Source organism: Carassius gibelio, chromosome A21 (assembly GCF_023724105.1).
Source record: "Carassius gibelio isolate Cgi1373 ecotype wild population from Czech Republic chromosome A21, carGib1.2-hapl.c, whole genome shotgun sequence".
Lineage (NCBI taxonomy): Eukaryota > Metazoa > Chordata > Actinopteri > Cypriniformes > Cyprinidae > Carassius > Carassius gibelio.
Genome location: NC_068391.1, coordinates 2794443 through 2816974, shown reverse-complemented (window position 1 = coordinate 2816974; position 22532 = coordinate 2794443). Strand labels below are relative to the sequence as shown.

At 33.6% G+C, this 22532-nt stretch overlaps 1 protein-coding gene across 1 annotated transcript in view; it reads left to right on the top strand.

Moving 5' to 3' along the window:
* LOC127941757 (dymeclin) overlaps positions 1-22044 on the top strand; it is a 56336-nt gene extending 34292 nt beyond the window's left edge. Inside the window, exons 14-17 of the mRNA XM_052537136.1 lie at positions 1826-1931; positions 9003-9185; positions 11464-11577; positions 20258-22044. Of these exons, the coding sequence (XP_052393096.1) occupies positions 1826-1931; positions 9003-9185; positions 11464-11577; positions 20258-20407 (553 nt within the window). The 3' untranslated portion in view covers positions 20408-22044. The remainder of the gene's footprint in view (positions 1-1825; positions 1932-9002; positions 9186-11463; positions 11578-20257) is intronic.
* The last annotated feature ends 488 nt before the right edge of the window (positions 22045-22532 follow it).

Here is a 22532-nt window from a genome sequence, read left to right as displayed (position 1 = left end):
AAAAAAAAAATATATATATATATATATATATATATATATATATATATATATATATATATATATATATATATATTTTAAGTGTGTGTGTGTGTGTGTATATGTAAACATACTATAAAAATATAATTTTTCTTATTTTTTTGTATGTATGTGTTTATATATATATATATATATATATGTGTGTGTGTGTGTGTGTGTGTAAATTACATTTTATTTTTTATTTTTACTCTGATATAATATAAATGTATTTTAAATATTTATATATTTTTCACGTCATCAGACTATAAATGCTTTTTTTTTTACTGGACACTTACTGTATTGTTCCTTTGTTTGACGTGATTACTGTTGCACACTATTTTAAATACTGCTTTTTGCTACTTTTAAACACACAGTATGCTGGAGGTAGTATCTTTAAAATATACCTTAATATAATACCTTAACAGTCCGATAATATAATGGGTCTGGATTTACTTTATAGAACATTTACTTAGTTTTCATACCTCATCTCTACTAATTGTAGTACAGTAGTATGCAAATCCAGAAGTACTCAAGGGTGTGTGTGTGTGTGTGTGTGTGTGTGTGTGTGTTCTCTGAAAGCGTCATACAATTAGAGCTCAAAGCATGTGCCGACCTTTAGTGATCGATGAGGTCATCAGTATGAGACACATAAATCCTTCCCATCATGCCTGCTGCTCTCCGTCACCCCACTTTCTTAGACTCAAACACTCTCACACACACACACACACACACACACACACACACACACACACACACACACACACACACACACACACACACACACACACACACACACACTCAGGCAAGAGAGAAGGATTTGAAGGTCACCACAGTAAGGGAACTCATTACCCACGATTCATGTTTAATTCTGCCTTTAACACACAAAGCCTCTGATTGGCTCGTCTCGGCCTGCTATTATCACACACTTACTAGGTGGAAACCAGGTCATAAAGGTGTTAATGCGGGGATATGTATGCATGTGGGTATGATTTGTGACTTACAGCATGAACATCTAGAAAGCTGCCTACCCATACACCATCTGACATCCCAGAATGCACTGCAACAAGCTCAGTAGGAAAGTAGTGCTTGTATTTCCTGTGTCCATATAAAATTAAAATAATAAAAAATTACACTGAAAATATAAAAACTAAAAGCTAGTTAAAAAAAATGAATATATACTATAATACTAAAATAACTCTGGTTACAATAGTTTGGTGTGAGATTGTTGCGAAGCACTAATTAGCATTAAAATGCATAGCACACAGAAATATTTAGTTAAATAAAAGTTTTAATTGACTACACAATGTTTTGTTTGATAAACAGTTTTTCATTTTTAGTATTGAATGAAATGCAAGTTTATTTATATATTTGTCTTGATTTGTCTGCCATCTTTCTCTGAGCTCAGCACAATGCATTGTGGAACGATGCTGCCTTTGAATTTTGGTCAAAAGGAGCACTTTTAGCATATCTATGAAGAGTCATAGCATTAGCAGCGTCGTCTGTGATGCCTTTGAATGCATTTTCTTTGCTCTGAGTCTTGGTCTTGTATCCAGGTGTGCAGATTATGATCTTCTACATCTGAAAATCTGCTGGGCAAAACAAACACAGCAGTGCTGCGACAGCGTCACTCATTATCGTGACATGCTGTTTTGATTTCTTGCTGATACTGTGACAGACGAGACGAATATAATCTCAAGAAATGATTTCAAGCTAGACTTTGTGTTTCTAACTCTCTCTCTCTCTCTCTCTCTCTCTCTCTCTCTCTGTCTCTCTCTCTCTCTCTCTCTCTCTCTCTCTCTCTCTCTCTCAGTTTGTTTGCTCTTCTGTCAAAGAAGCACAATAAAGTCCTGGAGCAGGCGACCCAGTCCTTGCATGGCCCTCTGGGAGCAGACGACAGGAGCGTTCTGCCCGACTATGTGAGTCAATCCCTTTATTCCCACATCACATCTTTTAGTGATATTCATAAATGAGATTCAAAAAGTAACACTCAAAATTCGTCCTGTGAAAACCATTTTGAAATCGGACAATGCAATAACATGGAAATGATACTTTAAATCCTTTTAGCAGTCTCCTCCCCCTTAGGAGGCGTGTCAAGTGTCATATTACCATATCATGTCATACTGCTTTTTTTTTTTTTTGAAGCAGATGCATTTAAAAACCTAGCTTTTATTTGTATTCAAATGAAAAAAAAAACAATGCATTTGCTTGTAAATGTTAAAATGCAAAAAAAAATGTAATTTATACACACACACACACACACATATATATACATACACACATATACATACAAAAAAATAAGAATTTGTTTATATTTTACGTGTATACATATATATATACAAACACTTGAAAAAAATAATATATATATATATTTTTTTTTTTATTAATATGTGTGTGTATTTATGTTATGCATGCATCCATGAATGCCTGCGTGTGCATGTGTGTGTGTGTGTGAGAATATAATTGTTTTTTTTTTCTCTTTTTTTTTTAGAAATGATTAAAGTAATTGAATTATTGCTATTAATTTCCAATGGATTAATTAATAAATTCAGGATTTATATAATACTTTACTATGTTCTACTGTACACCTAAAGTACTTTAGAATCATATGAGGGGTTAATAATAATGCCACCACAAGCATCTGAATAAAAGTAGTTATTTAAATGAGTATTATAGTATTTAAATTAGTTGTATTAAGTATGATTCATTTAAAAAAGATGAAAATGTAAATAGTTGTATATATATTCCTTTTATTAAATGTTTTAAATAAGGAGCAGATGGGCTCCTTCAGAGAAGGGTAAGTGTAAAGCTTGCTTTGGCCTCGGCTTGTGAGCGGATCTTCAGATGTTAATACCAGGTGTAAACCACCTTTTTGTTAGTGCTTCATCTCCGTAAAGACATGGCTGTGTGTGTGTGTGTGTGTCTCCAGACAGCAGACAGTCCTTCTGGCTAGACATAAAGACACAGAGTAGACATAAAAGAGGGGCGGGGCTTGGATGAAGGTGGGAGGAGCTGTTTCTGGAGGTCGTTTATGTCTGTAGGTTTGACCCTAGAGGGCAACAGCCAACCTGCTCTGATGCCCCCTAGAGAGGGAGTGGGGCGTCTGGGACAATAGGGATGTAAATGATGTGTGTGTGTGTGTGTGTGTGTGTTTACTACACACACACACACACACACACACACACACACACACACACAGCCTGAGGCCGGAGCCTTGCAGATGTCTGCTGTCCTGATTAAGCCCCACACCCCTGCTTCACGTCTCTCTCTCTCTCTCTCTCCTTCCATTCACATCTACTCCTCTTCATCTGTCCATCTGTCTCTCAGTCTGTCTGAATATCTTCACTCACACTCGCTCTTCCAGCAGTTTCCACCTCACGTCCTGCCCCCAAAAAACACTGCGCTCTTCTCTTACATGTTTAAAACACAGCCCAGACTCAACTGATTTAGCATCTGTGTGATCTTAAAAAAATGTTTACCAAAGAAGACTCTTTGATAGTAATCAAATATTATTCTTTTTAATAATATACAAAATATGAAAAGAGTATTATACATATATATTAATACTTTTTTGCTTTTTATTAATATAATAATAATAATGATAATGCCATCAAGACCTCTTTAGAAGCATTTAAATTCATACTAATCTATTAAACTATTAAATAGTTTACTGTAAATATAGCATCATAGTTATATGAGTGAATCTAATCGTTATTAAAGATTATAGTGAATTAAAAATGAATTTAAGCATGATAAATTATAATAATAGTAATAATAACAGCAACAATAAGGCCATCAAGACCTCTAATGAAGTTTTAGTAATAAAAAAGAAAATTCATACTGATGAATTACTTTTTATATTTAATAAAATATAGCTAAATATTATTTATTTAAAACTATATGTATTGTTGTTGTTGTAATTGCAATTCATTTATTGTTAATGTCCAATCAGCTCTGGTGAAGCATTCATAAGTTATTTGAGCGATGATTAGTAAGGTTTATTTATTTATTATTTTGTTTTAGATGGACAGAGAAAATAAAGTGATTAAATAGCTGTGCAGCGTGAGAATTAGTATTGGTACGTTAAATTAAATGCACAAAAAGTGTCATTACTGCACTTTATTTTGTTGTTGTTGTTGTTGTTGTTGTTGTTGTTGTTGTGGAAGCAGACATTGCCAATGTTCCCAGAACTGCCTTTTCTTCAGTAGAAAGACATGATTGGGCTCCGGCTCTGTGCTTTTCTGTCTGTTTCTCAGAGTTTTATGGGAAGGATGTAGCACCAGTTTAGACTACATTTGATTTTTGCAGTCCTTTCCTTTGTCATATCTCATAAGACAAACATCATTGGCGCACACACTGTTATTGTCTGCTGTCACTGTTATCTTCATGGGATTTCCTTCACTCTCTGAGAACAGATGCTGATGTGTGTCTGTACATACACCGCTTTTATAACATCCTATGAAACGGATATGGCCAGCTTTGGATGAGCTGTTCTCGAAAGCGTAAAGCGGCCGAAATGCACACCTTTTGGACCACACATCAGCTCTAGATTAATTCAGTATTTATGGAAAATATTAATTAATATAAGTTATTAGCTGTGATTGTAATGAAGAGAGATTTCCACGCACTTATAAACCCAAGTGACATCATTTCTGTGCACCACATATTTAATGATGTGTGTGTGTGTGTGTGTGTGTGTGTGTGTTTAATGTATCTCAGTGTTAATTAGAATTGCAGCACATATGTGGCGTCTCATAGATGCCCCGCGGTTTCCATCAGCACCGGGATGTTATTTCAGTATAATTAAGATACTATCATAATTTGTATTAATATTTTGAATTAGTGTTTATTTTTATATTTTCTGTTTTAATAAAAAAAAATTAAGTTTCATTAATTTTGTTGTTTTTGTCATTTAAAAGAAAAAAAGTCTTAAGCTGTTTTTCTTTTTTTCTTTTTTTCAGTTTTAGTTATTTTGATACGTGAAGTTAAACTCAATGAAAATGAGAAATGCTGGCAGCTAGCTGAAAAATATATTTTTATTTTATTTTCATTTTCAAGTTAAACTAAAGGAAAATGTGAAATGTTGCCATGGCAATTAGCAGAAATAAATAAACAAACTGAAAATAAGTTATATTTATTTTATTTCAAGTAACAAAACGTTTTGTATTAATGATGTTAGTTTTATTTTTTATTTTTAAATATTTATATTTTAAATAAGTTTCTATTTTAGTTTTAGTTTAATATTTTTGTTGATCATGAGGGATCTTGCGATGGCCACTAGCTGAATTTTTTATTCGTTTATTTTAAAATTAATTTAATTTAAACAAAATATATATTTTTTTAATGGTTTTAGTTATGCGTGTAACTCTACTGACCCTGATCTCTACAAATAAAGAAAGGCGGTCGAGCTGTTGCTGCTCTCTGTGCTGTGATTATGGGATGTCTCAGTGTCTTAATGCAGGTCAGAATTTACTCTCTCCCTAAAGACACAGACTTTCTCCTCTCCTCTTCCTCTGTGGTGTTATTCTCCATCTGTCCCCTCAGGATTGTGTGATGCTTGTCTCGCTCTTTTAATCGTCACAGCAGCAGCTGGAGTGTTTTCAGACGGCTGTTTTCAGGAACACAGATTGGTTCTCGTCCTCACAAAGCCGATGTGTAATCCAGCTGATCATATGATGTCAAACAGGGCAGTTCAAATCAGACGAGCCGTGTCCAAATCTTACTTACAAAGCTTTGTTTCTGCAGAGCGTCTGATTCACCTCGAAGATGAATCTGCATTTGTTCTTTGACTTACCTGACTGTTGCCATGCCGACCGTTCATGTTTCTCTCTGCGTCTTCCTCTCGCCCTGACCTCTGACCTCTGACCTCTGCTTGAGAGTGTAAGGGCTTGTTACCATGGAGAGCAGAGTTTGCCTCTTTCTGGCTTGGACAGTATTGACATCACAGTCATTAGCTGCTCATTAGACCACACACACACACACACACACACACACAAACACACACACACACACACACACACACACACACTGGCGCTCATGCACGTATGCACACAGACATCTCTCTCACTGGATGACTAATGACTGTCTGGAACTGGATGCTAGTGCACTTCCTGTTCCTTTCTGTCTGTTTCTCATGATTTCTATTTCAAAACCATCTCTCTCTACAGGGCTATTTTAGCAGCAGTGAGAAAGTATTAGTTTTTGTTAATATTTGATTTTTTTTTTTTGTTTAATAGTATTACATTTTCATTTTGATTTTGATTTAAATAAAGTTTTTTTGTAATTATGTAATTTCTTTTTAATATACCTATATCGTTTTTAATAATTTTTATTTAAGTTTTAGTTTGAGTTTTTTTTAGTACACTAAGTTGAAATGAGAATTATTGTCTTGGCAATTAGCGAAGAGAGAAAAAAGTTTACGTTTTTTCATATTTATTTTATTTTAGATTCTCTGTAGGTTTGTGAGTAATATTGGCTTATGGCTTTTTGTACTGTTTGTGTTTGTCAAGCATCATTGATCTGATTCAAACACACAACGCAGTCCATGTTTTTACATGCTTCAATTGAAATCAGGCTTCAAAATCCAGCAGATAACCGCACTTTAGAAACTTCCTGCGTCCCAATGAAACAGAAGACTTAAAATGAGGGGCAGGTTTAGGTGTAGGGTGATAGCCAATACAGTTTGTACAGTATAAAAACCATTACCGCTATGGCGAGTCCCCCTAAATCACAAATACAAGTGTGTGTGTGTGTGTGTGTGTGTTTGTATGTGTAGGATTTGTTTAAAATCCATCTGCCGTTCCACACAGTCAGGTTGTTCACACATTAACATCTGACCTGAATTCCCCTCTCTCTCTCTCTCTCTCTCTCTCTCTCTAATCTCATTAGTCTGTACTGTAGAGCTCATCCTCTCATCCCTAATTCACTCCTACGTTCTTCTCGTCTAATTATCACTCCCTGTCTCTGTCTAGACACCTCCAGCTTCTCTCTAGGTTGTGGCTTCACCACTGACTTTGCTTCCCGGCCCACATTTTACTCTGAACATCATCGAGTATCGACATTGTTTACTGGTTTGAACGGACCTGTACCTATTTGTGTTGAACCGCCGGTCTAGACGAGTATTTCCAGCTCTGGTCTGATCCCGTCCTGCACATTTGTATCTGCTTAAATTCGTTTAATAACTGTTGTGTAGGTGGTCTTTATTGGAACAAGGCCAGGAATTACCATCGAAATAAACCCGAACGAGATTGTAATGCAAAATGTCTGTCGTTCGTTCCATTTTTTTGTATTTTAATTAATGTATTTTGTTTGGTTGACCTCAATACACCTTTAATTTTAATGCCAAAAGTATTGCAAGTGTTCAGTACTTTAATGCAGGTTTTTCAGGAAACCTGTTTGAAATCAGTTATTATTTTTGCAGTTCTGTTTAATGCCACTAGAGGCACCAGAATAACAGCCTTCAGCTTTAATGCATCAACACGGGGGTCAGGGTTTGCACGATCTAAGAATATGTTTTGATGGTCTTGCATCATGCATTGTGGTCAGATTTAGCCTTTAAACATGACCTGACATCTAGAATGGGATTAACAGATGGTGGTGTATAGGGACACTGAAGTTTGGTGTTTGTGTGTGTGTTTCCAGAGGACAGAGCACAAACCGCAGTAATCATGAAGCAGGTTTACAAGGCCACCGTTTTGCCGAAACCCGTGTCTTTCCTGTAAAGTCCTCATTCTGTCCCTGAGACTGATTCAGTCTGAGGTGTTTTACACATGTATGTCTCTGACTCTGGAGGGTTTGTCTTTAACTTCTGGTGTGTTTGTCAGTGTAAATCTGACTGGGGGATATTTCTCAGATCTCAGAGTTTGCTGAGGGAGACGGACTTGATTCACACAGAATGAGTTCGTCTCAAATCAGTCACTTTCCTCAAGACGCATTGTTTGCTGAAAGATTTTCTTTCTTGATCTCTCTTTCTTTTTTCGTGTTCTTTTCTATTTGTATTTTCATTTTGTTTTTTTTGTTTTAGTTTTTCATTTTCTAATTTCTTTTCTTTTTTGTTTCTTTTTGTTTTGTTTCTTTTCTTAATTTCTTATGATTTTTTTAAATATAATTTCTTGTTATTATTATTTTTCATTTTATACTCCGTTTTATTTTATTTATTTTTATTTTATTTTATTTATTTTTATTTTCTTTCTCATTTCCTTCTGTTTTTTTATTATTTTTTATTTTATTTTCCTTTTTATTTTCTGTCTTATTATTTTTATCTATTTTCCTTTTTTCTCATTTTCCTTTGTATTTTTTTCTGTTTTTTTCTTTCTCTCTCTTTCTGTAGTTTCTCTCCCTCTATTGTTTCTGTCTTTATTCTTTCTTCTAAACTCAGATTTCTTGTATTTCCTCCAGGAGTTGAATTGCCGTTGCAGTGGTTTAAATGACGCTGGGGTTGTTTGTCAGTCATTGAAGCTAAATCCATAAAGTTCGGTGTTTTTGTAAACTCCCGTGCTCTTTTCCGAGCTTTCCTGATCTGTCATCTCCTAAAATCACTTCAGTTAGCTTCCACACAAAGAGCTTTTGGGGTGTGTGTGTGTGTGTGTGTGTGTTCCTATGGAAACCGCATTGCACATTCTGTTCCGTTGACTTGCTTTTGTCCAGAGAGATTTGTGGCTCAGAAACTGACATCATTGTTGAGAATAAGGAACGGATGATTTGCATGAAGAGCAGGCCGATGGCTGCAGGCAGAGACTCTAGGAAAAGGAAATGAGAAGGTCAAAGGTCAGAGACTGGAGGCTCTTTAGAGACGTGACATGCTGTAGTACATTAATGTCTATCTCTTTCTCCTGAATAAATGCTCTTTTTTTTTTTTTGAATAAAAAAATGTGTGTGTGTGTGTAATCTCTTAAGCTTACCAAGGCTGCTTTGATTAAAAATAGGCCCCGGTTGGTTTTGGTGTATTTTTGTGTCATCTTTACTCACTGGCTTTCTGTCTTCTCCCCCAGGCTCAGGATCTGAACGTCATCGAGGAGGTGATCAGGATGATGCTGGAGATCATAAACTCCTGTCTGAGTAACTCGCTCCATCACAACCCAAACCTGCTGTACGGGCTGCTCTACAAGCGGGAACTCTTCGAGCAGTTCAGATCGCATCCGTCCTTCCAGGACATCATGCAGAACCTGGACACGGTGAGACACGACTGTGTTTCAGCTCTAGTGAGCTCTCTAGTGCCTTCTGAGGGGCATCCTACACCAAACAGAAGTGACTGATATGAAACACGCTTCATGGGCAGCTGCTGAATTGCTTATTATTCTTCAAAACATGCAATGCATACGAGTTTGACAATATGTTGATAAGGCATTTAAAATATATATATGATGAATATTATTTAATATGTTTTTTAGAGAAGGAATATTTCTATTTAAATCATTCTTATATAAATATTATATATACATGAGTATAAATTATATATTTTTTTATAAAATAATTATAATAATAATAATAAAAAAAAAAAAAAAAAAAAAATATATATATATATATATATATATATATATATATATATATATATATAAAACAATGTAAAAATAAATGTTATACATATTATTCTATATAATAAATATAATAATATATAAATACATACTATACATGCAATCAATATTTTAAGCAATTACAAATATGTATCAAAATTATAATATATAATTGATATTTTAAAATGTAAAAATAAAATTTTAAAATAAAATGAAATTATAAAATGATATAAAACCTATATATATATATATATATATATATATATATATATATATATATATATATATATATATATACACACACATTTATTTTAATGATTTTATTCAAATAAATATATAAATGTATATTATAAATAAAACTAAAATTCATGTTTTTAATGAGCACATTTATTTATTTTTTATTAGATGAAACCCCATCCATATTTACTAATCTATGAATAAAATATAAATGTCACATTGCTTTCTGGGATTGTGTCATCTGCAAAGTATACCTGCAATGCTGCCTTTGAATTTGATCAAAACAAGGAAACTTTATAAACATCAACAAATGCTTAAAAAAAACTACCACGGTACGACCATCTGTTACCATCACTGTACCATTGTACCTCCACAGAACTGTGTTCATGATGCCTAAATAGGTTCCCTAGGTGGACAGTTCACTAGATTAGAGCTTTGGCTTTTGTTTAGAAGCATTTTTCCTGTATCTGTCTAATTCAAAACAAAGCCCTCAGTGTAAAGATTCATATACTGTAGATGAAGAGAGGTTTGCAATGGAGCTGGTGCAGTTATAATGTGCAATAGAAGCCCAGGGGGGTTCTGGGTAATCTACAGAACTCAGGAAGTAAATGCCCTCTTTAAACACACACACTGGTGCATTAATGCTGCATGACTCACTGCAGAATAAAATACATCCCCAGATCACTTTAAAAATTCATCCAAAACCCGAGAGAGGATGAATGAATAGAAAACTAGTATACTGCATACTAAATATAGAAATTCAGAAATGCAAACAGTAGTATATTACACGCACATTAATGCTATACATTTGTCATGTCGGAAATATATACAGTAATTTTTGCATAATAAGAATGCAAAGCATAGAAGATCACAGTTGAAGGTTAAAATATTAAATATATTATTGTTGTTTTATATATATATATATATATATATATATATCAATGTTTATATTGCTATATAATATTAATATAATAATAATAATAGCATTTTATATATATATATATATATATAATAATATAATAATAATAATATTATATAATAATAATAATTTTTATTTAAAAAATAATTTTATTATATATTTCCTATATTAAAACAGTATATAAAATGCATTTTATGTTTTAATGATTAAATTTGATTACAATTATACATGATAATAAATTTAAAAAATTTATAGCAATATTAATATTTTTTTAACAATATTAAATGTTATATATAAACTTAAATGTTATATAAAAATCGAGATTTAATCAAAAATGTATTTTATAAATATAAATTGATAATTAAATCTGTTAAAAATTATATACAACTAAATAATATATGTATGTATATAAATTTAAATAAATAAATTTATGCATTTAGCAGACGCTTTTATCCAAAGCGACGTACATTGCATTCACGCTAACAATTCTCTCCTATCATGTGTTCCCTGGGATTCAAACCCCACTTTTTAGACTTTTTTCGAACCCCACTGTAATCCACTTTTGTGTACAAATGTCTTAACATTTGATGCTCAGATGAGTCCAGGAGATGTTAAAACATTAACTCATCACTCTCAGGTCTGAAGGTCAAGTCACACACATTGCATTGTGGGATAATGTATCTCACACACTGCAAAAATCATTATTTCAGTCTTTACGGCATTGTCATTGTCATTGCACTGACTGTGTGTGTGTGTGTGTGTGTGTGTGTGTGTGTGTGGCAGGTGATTGGATTCTTCAGCCAGCGACTGGAGCAGGCAGGAAGTGACCTGTCAGTGGAGAGAGTTCAAGAGGTCATCAAGAAAGGTGCGGCGGCCCTCCCTAAAGAGCGTCTCAAGGTAAGTGCACAGATATTTATGATGATGCATGTTTGGTACATTCATAACTTCACTGAAACCCTGTCTATCTGTGATACCTCTCCACCCGTCTGACCTCTGACCTCTGATGTTTGTTCCATTTTCAAAACTAAATATCTAGCTGCATCTAAACATGGAAGCGTGACATTTCACTTCCTCCTAGAGACAGGAAAACAAATTCTTTTATATGGATTAATAATTCACCAGCTGCCTGAATCACACAACTGCCATCTGTGCTCACCTACATCAGCTGTTATCATGGGAAAAATGATTAATAATGCTTTTATAAATAAATAATCAGCTAAATAAAACCATTCGAAACAGCCTTGTTGTTTGCAATATTTTATTGAAATGAAAACACTTTAGATTAATCTAGCGAGTAAAAAAACTGAATAGGAATTTTTACATTGTCATTTTGCAATTTTAAGTCTTGTAAAAATAAAAAGTAATATATTATTTTATTTTATTTTTTATTTTATTTTATATTTTATTATTTTATTTTTATTTTATTTTTTTATTTTATTTTATTTTATTTTATTTTCAAGCTGTAGTATATTACGCTGACACACACACACACACACACACATATTACACCCCAAGCTGGATTTCTGTCGGCTAACTTTTCACGTCTTCTATTTGGTGAGTGGATTTGTTGTACCCTGCGTGTAATCTGATGGAGAAGCGTGTGTCTGAACACGTGAGCGATCATGTCTGAGATCGGCTCATTATCACAAACGACTCCTCCAGGGCCATTCATTACGCTTTATAACACACGTCTGCAGAAGAACAGGAAATCACACCGATCTGTCTCTGATATACGGCCTGAAACACTGGAATAAATCTCCAGCACGCGTCTCCTTACCTTCCCATCCTTACCCACAATCCCCTCTGATCCCCTTAAATCAGTTCAAAAGTGTCCAGCGTGTGCTGTTCGTCTAGCGTTTAATTGCGTGTTCGCTCACATGTTCAGTGCTTCAGATCTCACAGACCGCATCCATCATGTTTATGATCAGATGGAGATGGTTCATGGATGAGTGAACAGCGTTATTAGCAACAAGATGCTTCCGTCACTGAGTCTTTGTTTGAGAGCAGGGCTGAGCGATGGCATGATGTGCACTAACTCAGTGTGGATGGAGAATGTTATGATAATTGAGTTTTGCAGCAATTATGAGACTAAAGATATTATATTTTTGAAAGTATTGCTTATTTTGTGCATGCATATTTGTGTCGGATTGGGAACACCGGGAGAAACTCCAGTGACCCGGCAAATTATTTAAATATATGTGTGGGATTATTAGCAGAAACCATAACATGTGTCATATACATTTCATTTCTTCGAATGCATTCATTATTTATATAAAAATATATTGTAGAATATAATGAGCTACTGAGCTAGTGGAGTTTTAGAAAACATAGTCTTGCATCTTTAGTTTCTACTAGGTTTGTCTTGTGGTTTTGTTGGCACACGTGTGTGTCTGTTTTTCCATTTGTGTGTGTGTGTGTTGTGTTGGATTCTAGTCTAGACATCTAGACACACACACACACACACACACGCTCAAGCATGCAGTGGGCAACACAACAGTCCCAAGGGAGCAGCTTTGTGCTTGAGGGATGTTCCGTACCCTCGGCCCTGGTACAGACGGCCCTTATACACACACACACACACACACACACACACACACACACACACACACACACACAGGAAGCGTGAAAGGCCAGACTTGCTGTCTGCCCAGAGCTCTACCTCTTTCTGTCTCTCCGGTTGTCTTCTCTCTCCCTCTTTAGTGTTGAATAGGAGCAGCGACAGCCGTGTGTGACGTGGACGGAGTGATAGAGGCGTGTGTGTGTGTGTGTGTGTGTGTGTGTGTGTGTGTGTGTGTGTGTGTGTGGTGATAAGACACAGACACCGTGGCTCCTGTGACGGAGGGCCGCATCAGCGTAACACACACTCAGACATGCTTTCATAAGACTTTTGGATGCATTTTGAAATACTCTGATGTGACTCTTAACATGTCGTGAGAAAGAAATTGGATTTTTTTCTGCATGCTTTCTTAATGCATTTAAGAGCCAGACTCACTTTGGCGTCCTCGGTTTGTGCTTCTAGGGTTATCTTGATGTAAGTGTTCCTAAAATCAAAGCGACCCTGTTTCAATCGAATAAAACACTGTTGTTCAAAGGTTTGGGGTTGATACAGCGCAAATTAGAAATATTTGTATAATTAAAAATATGTTTACTCCAGTCTTCAGTGTCACATGATCCTTCACAAATCATACTAATATGCGGATTTGCTGCTCAAGAAACATTTCGGGTTATTATCAATATTGAAAAAAGTCGTGCAGCTTCATATCTTTTGTGGAAACAGTGACACATTTGTATTTTCAGGATTCTTTGATAAATAGAAAGTTGAAAAGAACAGCGTTTGTTTGAAATAGAAATATCTTATAGCATTATAAATGTCTATTCTGATCAGTTTAATTCAGTTTTTTTTTTCTTACACGATTTAACATTGCATGTTATTAAAAAAAAATACATACATCTAATAACTTGCCTCTTGCAACAACATTTTGACTCCATTATGGATAATATTATATCTACATTTGCATAAATTCTTATCAGTATACGTCTTGAATTAGACACAAGTGACTGAACATATCTCCGGTTTAATATAAGTGTGTTTGCATTCTTACGTAAAATCATCTGTGTGTGTGTGTGTGTGTGTGTGTGTGTGAACCGTCTCTGCTCTGAGGCTCCAAATGCTTCTCACCAGGGCCAAGCCGAGTGGTGACCTTGGAGCGCAGCCAACCATGAGCCAATTCTGCCCGAGCACTGTCTGGCCCTTCTCTTCCCAGGAAACACTGGGGGTCATGTGTGTGTGTGTGTGTGTGTGTGTGTGTGTGTGTGTGTGTGTTTGTTTGAGAACTGAGAAGAGAACAGTTTGACGCAAGACTTCAGTTCAGAGAATCTCTGAGAGTTATATATATTTGCCCTGAGTGGAGCTCCTGCGTCCTCTGACATCGATCCCTGCACCGCTCGATTTCCTCTTTAATGTTGTGAGTCGTTCACGATAAGGAGATGATATCTGTCTGAAGGTCATTAAAGACGGCCGTACACGGCGAGATTTCTGCTGTCCTACAAGCTCGCAGATGGGAGAAAATCGCAGATGTTCATTTTCAAACATGTCAAAATAAAAAAAAGGACGCTGTCGGTTTAAATTCGTGCGCAAGAACAAGACGATTTGGCGATCCATCTGAAGCTGACCAATCAGAAGATTAGAAAAACAACATAATAGTCATTTTAGTTCATTATAAAGCTCTATTTTATATTTTTTATTCCAAATTGTCAAATTTGCCCTTCAGCTTTTTGAATATACTACCTGGTGTATTTCCAGCAAAATGAACAGAAATTCAGAAATAGCCGCCTTGTATATATATATATGTATGCATGTATGTGTGTAAAGGTTACAATTTGAAAAATTATTATAAAATTGTAAAAATTAGTTATGTATCCATGTAAGCACAGTTTACACATTTTGGAATTTATTTGAGGGATTTTTTTTATTTATTTTTTTTTTTTTCATGAAATTTTCATTTGGCTGATACAATATTATTTATGGAATTTACTATAATGAATCGATCTCATCATAAAAGTACTGGCATGATGTATAAATACTTTACTAAATACTATCGCATTACAATTTCAATATACATTTTTTTCACTTTTCAGAGAAAAACAGTCACAAAAAAAAAATGTATGTATATATAGAGCGAGAAGGATATATATATATATATATATGCAGTAAATCATTTTTTTATTCTTTCTTTTGATTTTATGGACAAATATGACCAAGACAAGCTCTTGACATGTTTTTGACACATTGAAGACGATAAAGAATGGACTAAACGTCCCTTGTGTTCTGCCATCGGCCGTCCTGAAAGCCTTTGACCTTTGACCTCGAGTCCCTCATCACTTCATTTCCTCCCACATGTGACCGCCCGGCTCCGTGTGTAAGGAACAGACGTGAATAGAGCGAGCGAGTCCGGCCAACTTCTGAGCTCTTTCTGTGGCGTCAGTAATGAAAGCGCTTCAATGCGGCCTCTGTTTGGCACAATGAGAGGATGCTGATGCATTATTAACACCGATAGACAGCATTAACACCTGCGTCTCACCAGAGCTTGATAGATCTAACACCTCACAGCTGTCGGTTTTGACCGGGGCATATTTTATAAGTGTTTGGTTGAGTACTAACACTGTAATATTTGAGACGTACACCACATATAGTTATAGTTTTCACATTATGTTGTATGATTTGTTGGAATCGGACGAAAAATTACCTGTCTGAAGTCGATAGAATCAGCAAAGTCAGTTTTGAGAAAATCGAGTTTACGTTTTTTGAAGGATACAAAGCCAAATCACATGCTACGTTGAATTTTTTTCCTCTATTTCTTTTCTTAATAATAATTACTATATTAAGACTATTAATATAGCTATTATTTCTGTTATTATAAATAAGAACAGATGCAAAAAAAAAAAAAGAACAAATATGAGAAAAAACTAATAGTGCTTTACCTTTTTCATTTTGCTTCTAAACAAACGCATTTAAAAAAACTAATAATCAAATGTAAGAATCCCTATAAAGAAATTGATTATTAAAAGCATAAAAGCAGTTCAGTCAAGAGCAGTGAGTGATTCCCTCTTTTCCTTTAGTGTTAAATACAAAAAAAGATACATATTGAGGTAATTAAACATCTAAAATTGTTATTAAAATATCCCAAAATAGACCAAATATCAGACAACTTGAGACTGGCACTAAATATCCACGATTTATAATAGTATGTGATTTATATTTATAGTGTTTTTTTTATTATTATTATTTTTTTAACTAATATCTATGATTAAAATCTTATAATTACACTATATATAATTTTAAATCGTATATTTATTATAAATAATTATAAAGTATTATAATAGAATGTTTATAGTAAATATATTGATTTATTTTTAGATTATAGATTTTTTTTTTTACAATTTATTTAATTATTTTATTGCCATCTTAAATTGTGATTCAAAAGAAAAGTCAGTGAGAATTTGGAGAGAAGCGTGCACAATTGTCACGAAACTAATACTAATAAAAAAATGAATGTAAAATATACATTTGTAAATATTAATTTATATGAGTGTATGATGTCATCATACTGGAAGTGTTTCAGATTGAATTCATCAGATGCATTTACATTTCAAAGAGAATTGTGTTATTTACAGTAGATTTACACTGGCAAGTGATTCTGATGCATAAATCAGATGACGTCTGTGGCATCACTTTGCAATTTAATCTTATTCAAATTCATTTGCAATGCCATTGCCCTGTATTTGAGTCTCAAAGCGCATATTCATTCATGTAAATCCACTAAAAACTCACTAGACACACGATTTTGTTTGTATGAATGGCTGTTTGCATGTGCTGTCAAGTTTGCATGTTTTTTTTTGTTTCACAATCCTTTACAAATCTTTCTCTGGCACAAACTCTCAAAGCTGTCAGACTTCCAGAGAGTCGCTCATAGCAGCAGCACTGATGGGAAATGACAGCATTTGTTTGCAGAACCGTTCCAGTGAAAGAGGTTCCTTCATGTCTTCTGGGCTTCTTTTCCTCCGTGGTTTCTGAAAAGAGCGGAAGGATGATTTCTGTTGAACTGTGAATGAAGCCGAGAGTGAACGGCGTTCCCCGAAGCCACAGACAGACAGCTTCCTGTTTCAGAGAGTGCTCTTCCTAAAAGTCAGCCGATATGTTTGAGAGTCATTGTGTTTGTTTAGGGACGGGTCAGAGGTCATTGATACTTGGTTATAGTTAGCAAGTCAAAACTAAACCAAGAGCTGCTGTAACCTTCAAAATCTCAATAGGGAAATGATGGAGCGGATGTTTTCTGAGATTACACATTTTTGTTTTGTTTTTATTTTATTAGTTTGTTTTTGTGGTGAATTTTATATATTTTACAGATTTGATTTTATATTATTGTCATTATTTTGATTAATTTAATTAATTAAATACTTGACAATGACAATTTGTCAATTTTACAATGACTTATTTATACGTTTTATGGATTTAAATTCTATAGATATAATAGATTTATAGATTGATTTAATTGTGTATGCAATCTATAAATCATTCATTCTTATTATATTATTTTTATTATTTTATATATTATTTTATATATATATATATATATTTTATTATATTTTATTATTATATATATATATATATATATATATATATATATATATCTATCTATATATATATATATATATATATATATATCTATCTATATATATATATATATATATATATATATATAATATTATATATATATAATACAATAAATAATCTATATATATATATATATATATATATATATATATATATATATAATTCAAAAAAAAAATATATATATATTATAATATGAAATATGAAATTATTGATTTCATTTATTACTCTATTTGTTTATTTTATTATTATCATTAATTCTTATTATTTTATATATTATTTTATATATATATATATATATATATATATATATATATATATATATATATATATATATATATATATATATATATATATATATATATATATATTATACAAAAAAATTATGTATATATAGATAGATAGACAGATAGATATTATACAAAAATATATATATATATATATATATATATATATATATATATATATATATATATATATATATATATATATATATATATATATATATATATATATATAATATGAAATATGAAGTTATTGATTTCATTTATTACTTTATTTGTTTATTTTATTATTATTATTAACCCAAATTCCCTTTTGAATTTATTTGGAAATTTGTAAATATTTCTCTATTAGATTTTCATTGTGGCAATACGACAGTATTTTATATTTTATTTCAGTTTGAGGGAAATCTGCTGAAATTGTCGTTAAAATTGATCTGAGATATATAGATGTGATATATGTTTCACTCAAAGCCTCAAGTTAGTTTAATAGCATAAAATCCCTGTTAAATATTACATTAAAACCATTTGATTCAACCTGGGGTTTTTGTACTTTGCATCAAATGTTTTAATGTTGTGATTCATCTTGTAGTTGAATCATTGCTGAGAATTAATGAAAGGAAAATGAATGAATGGTAAAATGCGTCCAGCGAGGCCGGTGTAAATGTAGACACTCAGGAACGCTAGTCTCCTCCTCACACGACCGCTAGCGTCTCAGATGCTAGCGTCGCGTATCACTTTACCAGAGGTTAAGAGGGTTGTATTTAAACATGAAGAGCAGCGTCTGAGGTGATGCCGTGTGTCATATAATCAATCAAACTCAAGTGTGTTCACCTCACAGGTGGATGGAATTACACCTGCGTCAAAACTGCAAGCGCTTCACCTGAAATCAGATCACACACACACACACACACACACACACACTGTATCGGTGTTCAGCGCTCATTATCAATGCTTATTTACGCTCTTCATTTGCACTCAGTCCTCTTTGAATGTTTTTACATACAGAAGAATAACACAACTCTCCACTGATGTGCGATCAGAATCAAACCACAGGAAGACGGTGAACGCTGCATGATTCAGCAGAATAAATATTTATCTTTCATCTATAATCTTTCATCAGAACGAGTCGTTTTACGTAAGAGAGTGACGCTGGATGTTGAGTTATCTTTGTGCCTTGAGGGCATCATTTCTGAACATCTCATCCGTCTCGTGTTGTGATCTTCAGGGACAAATTATTCAGATGTAAAGCATCTTGAATGCTTCATGATTTGATTAAAAATGAAGCAGGAATGCAGTGCAACATTTACACCAGAACTGATCGCAGTACAAGTCAATGAGAAATGTTTTGAAAGACAACAAGACAAACTGATGTTAGTCAGCGTTGATAATGTTAACTAAACCTAAAAAACAAAAAAAAATTGTTCATTAAAGATGAAATAAAATTAAATGCAAATATGAGATTAAAAAGGCCATATAAATATTAAAATATAATAGATGAAAAATTAAACCTAAAAAAAAACGTAAAATAAAATATGCTTAAATTGAACTACTAAAATGACTAAAATGAAAAATAAAGCTAAATAGAAATATTAAAAATTAAAATTAAAATGTAAACTGAAAATAACAAATGAAATGATATGCAAAATTTTATTTATTAATTAATAAGCACATAATAAATTACTAAAACATAAACTTAAAATAGAATTAATACTGTAAGTATAAAAATAAAAGCCAATTCAAATTAATAAATACTATACTAGTGTATCTATCTGTCTATATAAATAATTAAATTATTCATTGATAATTTATTATAAAATTAATTTTAAAATAAATTAAATATAATGAAATTTAAAAATGAGATGGGGAAACTGAAACTTGTTTTCAAATTGAGAACAATTTTTTTTTTAGTTAAAATACTAAAAGTACTAAAACTCTAATATTGAAATATTAAGATAATACTACAATTAAAATGAAAAATATATAAAAATGCAATTCAGTTATTGACTGAACAGAATAAAGAAGGTGGACCTGCTAGGCACAGTTGTTTGTGTAGGGATGCACAGATTGATTTGAACGTTTCAGCAGGAGTTATTAACTGAATGGACGTGTGTTTCTCCTGCAGAAGTTTCCGGAGCTGAAGTTTAAATACGTGGAGGAGGAGCAGCCGGAGGATTTCTTCGTCCCGTACGTCTGGTCTCTGGTCTTTAACTCAGCGGTGGGTCTGTGCTGGAGCTCTCAGGGCATCGAGCTGTTCAGCATGGACTCACCCTGACGGACGGACGCAGGACTCTTGTGAAGTGCCTACACACAGCTCGCTGAACCCCTGAGCTTCTCTCGTCGCCGGCCGCACTGAATTCTGGGATTGGTAGGATTTGGGAGTTTCAGGCACCGCTCTGATGAAGCTAAAACACTGCGGTTGATTGTGATGATCATTTGTTTGTTTGCTTGTTTCTGTTTGTGGGTCATGGGTCACGTGGGGGAAATTTCTTGAGTGACGGTGAACATTAATCATAGTTTGACTCCGTTAGGAATGATTGTTAAAGAAATAATTCACCCAGAAATGGGAATGTGATGTCCTTTCGAGATGTAGATGAGTTTGATTCTGCATCAGGTTTGGAGAAATGTAGCATTGCATCAGTTGCTCACCAATGGATCTTTTGCAGTGGATGGGTGCCGTCAGAATAAGAGTCCAAACATCACACTCCAGTCCATCAGATAATGTCTTGAGAAGCCAAAAACAATCTAAATAAATGTTTTTATCAGCTGTTTGGACTCTCATTCTGACGGCACCCATTCACTGCAGAGCAGCCATTGCTGAGACACTGATGCAATGCTACATTTCTCCAAATCTGATGAAGAAACGAACTCCTCTACATCTTTGAAGACCTGAAGGTGAACACATTTTCATTTTGGGTGATCTCTTCCTCTAACGAGCTGATTATTATGCACAGCTTCATCACATATCACTATATATAGTAAGTTACAAATAAATAATATTTGACCTTTTTTGGCTTGTTTTATAGGATGCTTTGCTGTTTTAAATTAATTAATTTATTGTTATTATATTTAGTTCGTCAGACCCATACAGTGCTCTAATATAATCTACATCTGAGCATCTGCACAAAGAAAAACCAAAACATAAATATATATTTATATATATTCTTTCCTTACATTTGATGTTGATTGGGAAAATATCTTGCGTTTAAGTGGTTTTTTTTAAGCATAAGAAGAATAATGATACATATTTAGATATTTGTGTAATAAAATACGCGACTTTCCCATGTATATGGCGTTTAGTGTATCATTTATGTATATTATAGATTGAGGTAATTGCATGTACATTACTGTATAGACAAATACACACTGTTTCTGTTGCATTGCTGTTCATTCTCTCAGTTTTTAGGGACAGCGATGGAAAATCTTTCCTGTTGATGACCTGCGTAAATAATAAAGCGTATGGGAAATATTCCCCCGTTACTGATGAGTTCAGGTCTTATAATGTGTCCCTGACCCCTGTTACACTGCGACGCCCATTTTTATGCTTTTGTTTTTTCTTGCAAGTCTTTATAGTTTTTTTTTTTTTTTTTTTTTTTGTATTTTTGGAATTTCATATTTAATGTTAAGAATGCATAATTAGACATAGCATCTGTTTATTTTGTCCCTCTTTTTTTTTTATTCGTTCTTGCATATTTATGTAAAAGGTAATGAGGAAAGACTACAAAATTGCACGAAAATTTGCTTTGATTGCAAGTCTGTGTTGGAAATGAATTGGTTTTCCCGTATTCCTCTGGTTTGACTGACAGCTAATGAAGTTTGTTTAGCAGTTTCGTTTGCGTTATCTATGACTGATTCAGAGTCAGTCTTTCTTCCACCAATAAAACGACAGCAGAACTCCTGCTGTAATCCTGGGCTTTCTTGTGGTTCTTTAAAGTGCATATCAAATCATGTAATTGCTTGAAGGCCTAAAACTGTTTACTGAAGAGTATTTCTGCAGGAATGATTGTGAGTGTAAAAAAGAGGACAGTGACTGTTGAGTGCTTTCCATTACAGAGTAAATGAATCATGGGAGTCAAATACGCCTGTGAAATGAAGCATTTCTGCAAAGACGTCAGTAACTGAAACCTTTTGTGGTGCTTCATCTGCGCACGTCAGAATAAAGTCAACACCACATGAACAAAAGTGCTTGTTTCTGAGTGTTTGGTGGAATCTGTAGATGTGATTGGCTGTTGCTGTTAAAACGAGTCTGTTCTTCTGCAGGAATGCACAGGAAGATGGCGTTTACTGTAATTACAGCTCACAGAGACTGAGTTTCCATCAGAGACGCTGTGTTTGTCAAAGCTTCATTCATACAGTCACACGTTATACCTGCATCGTGTTCAGGTTCTCGACTCTCAGCG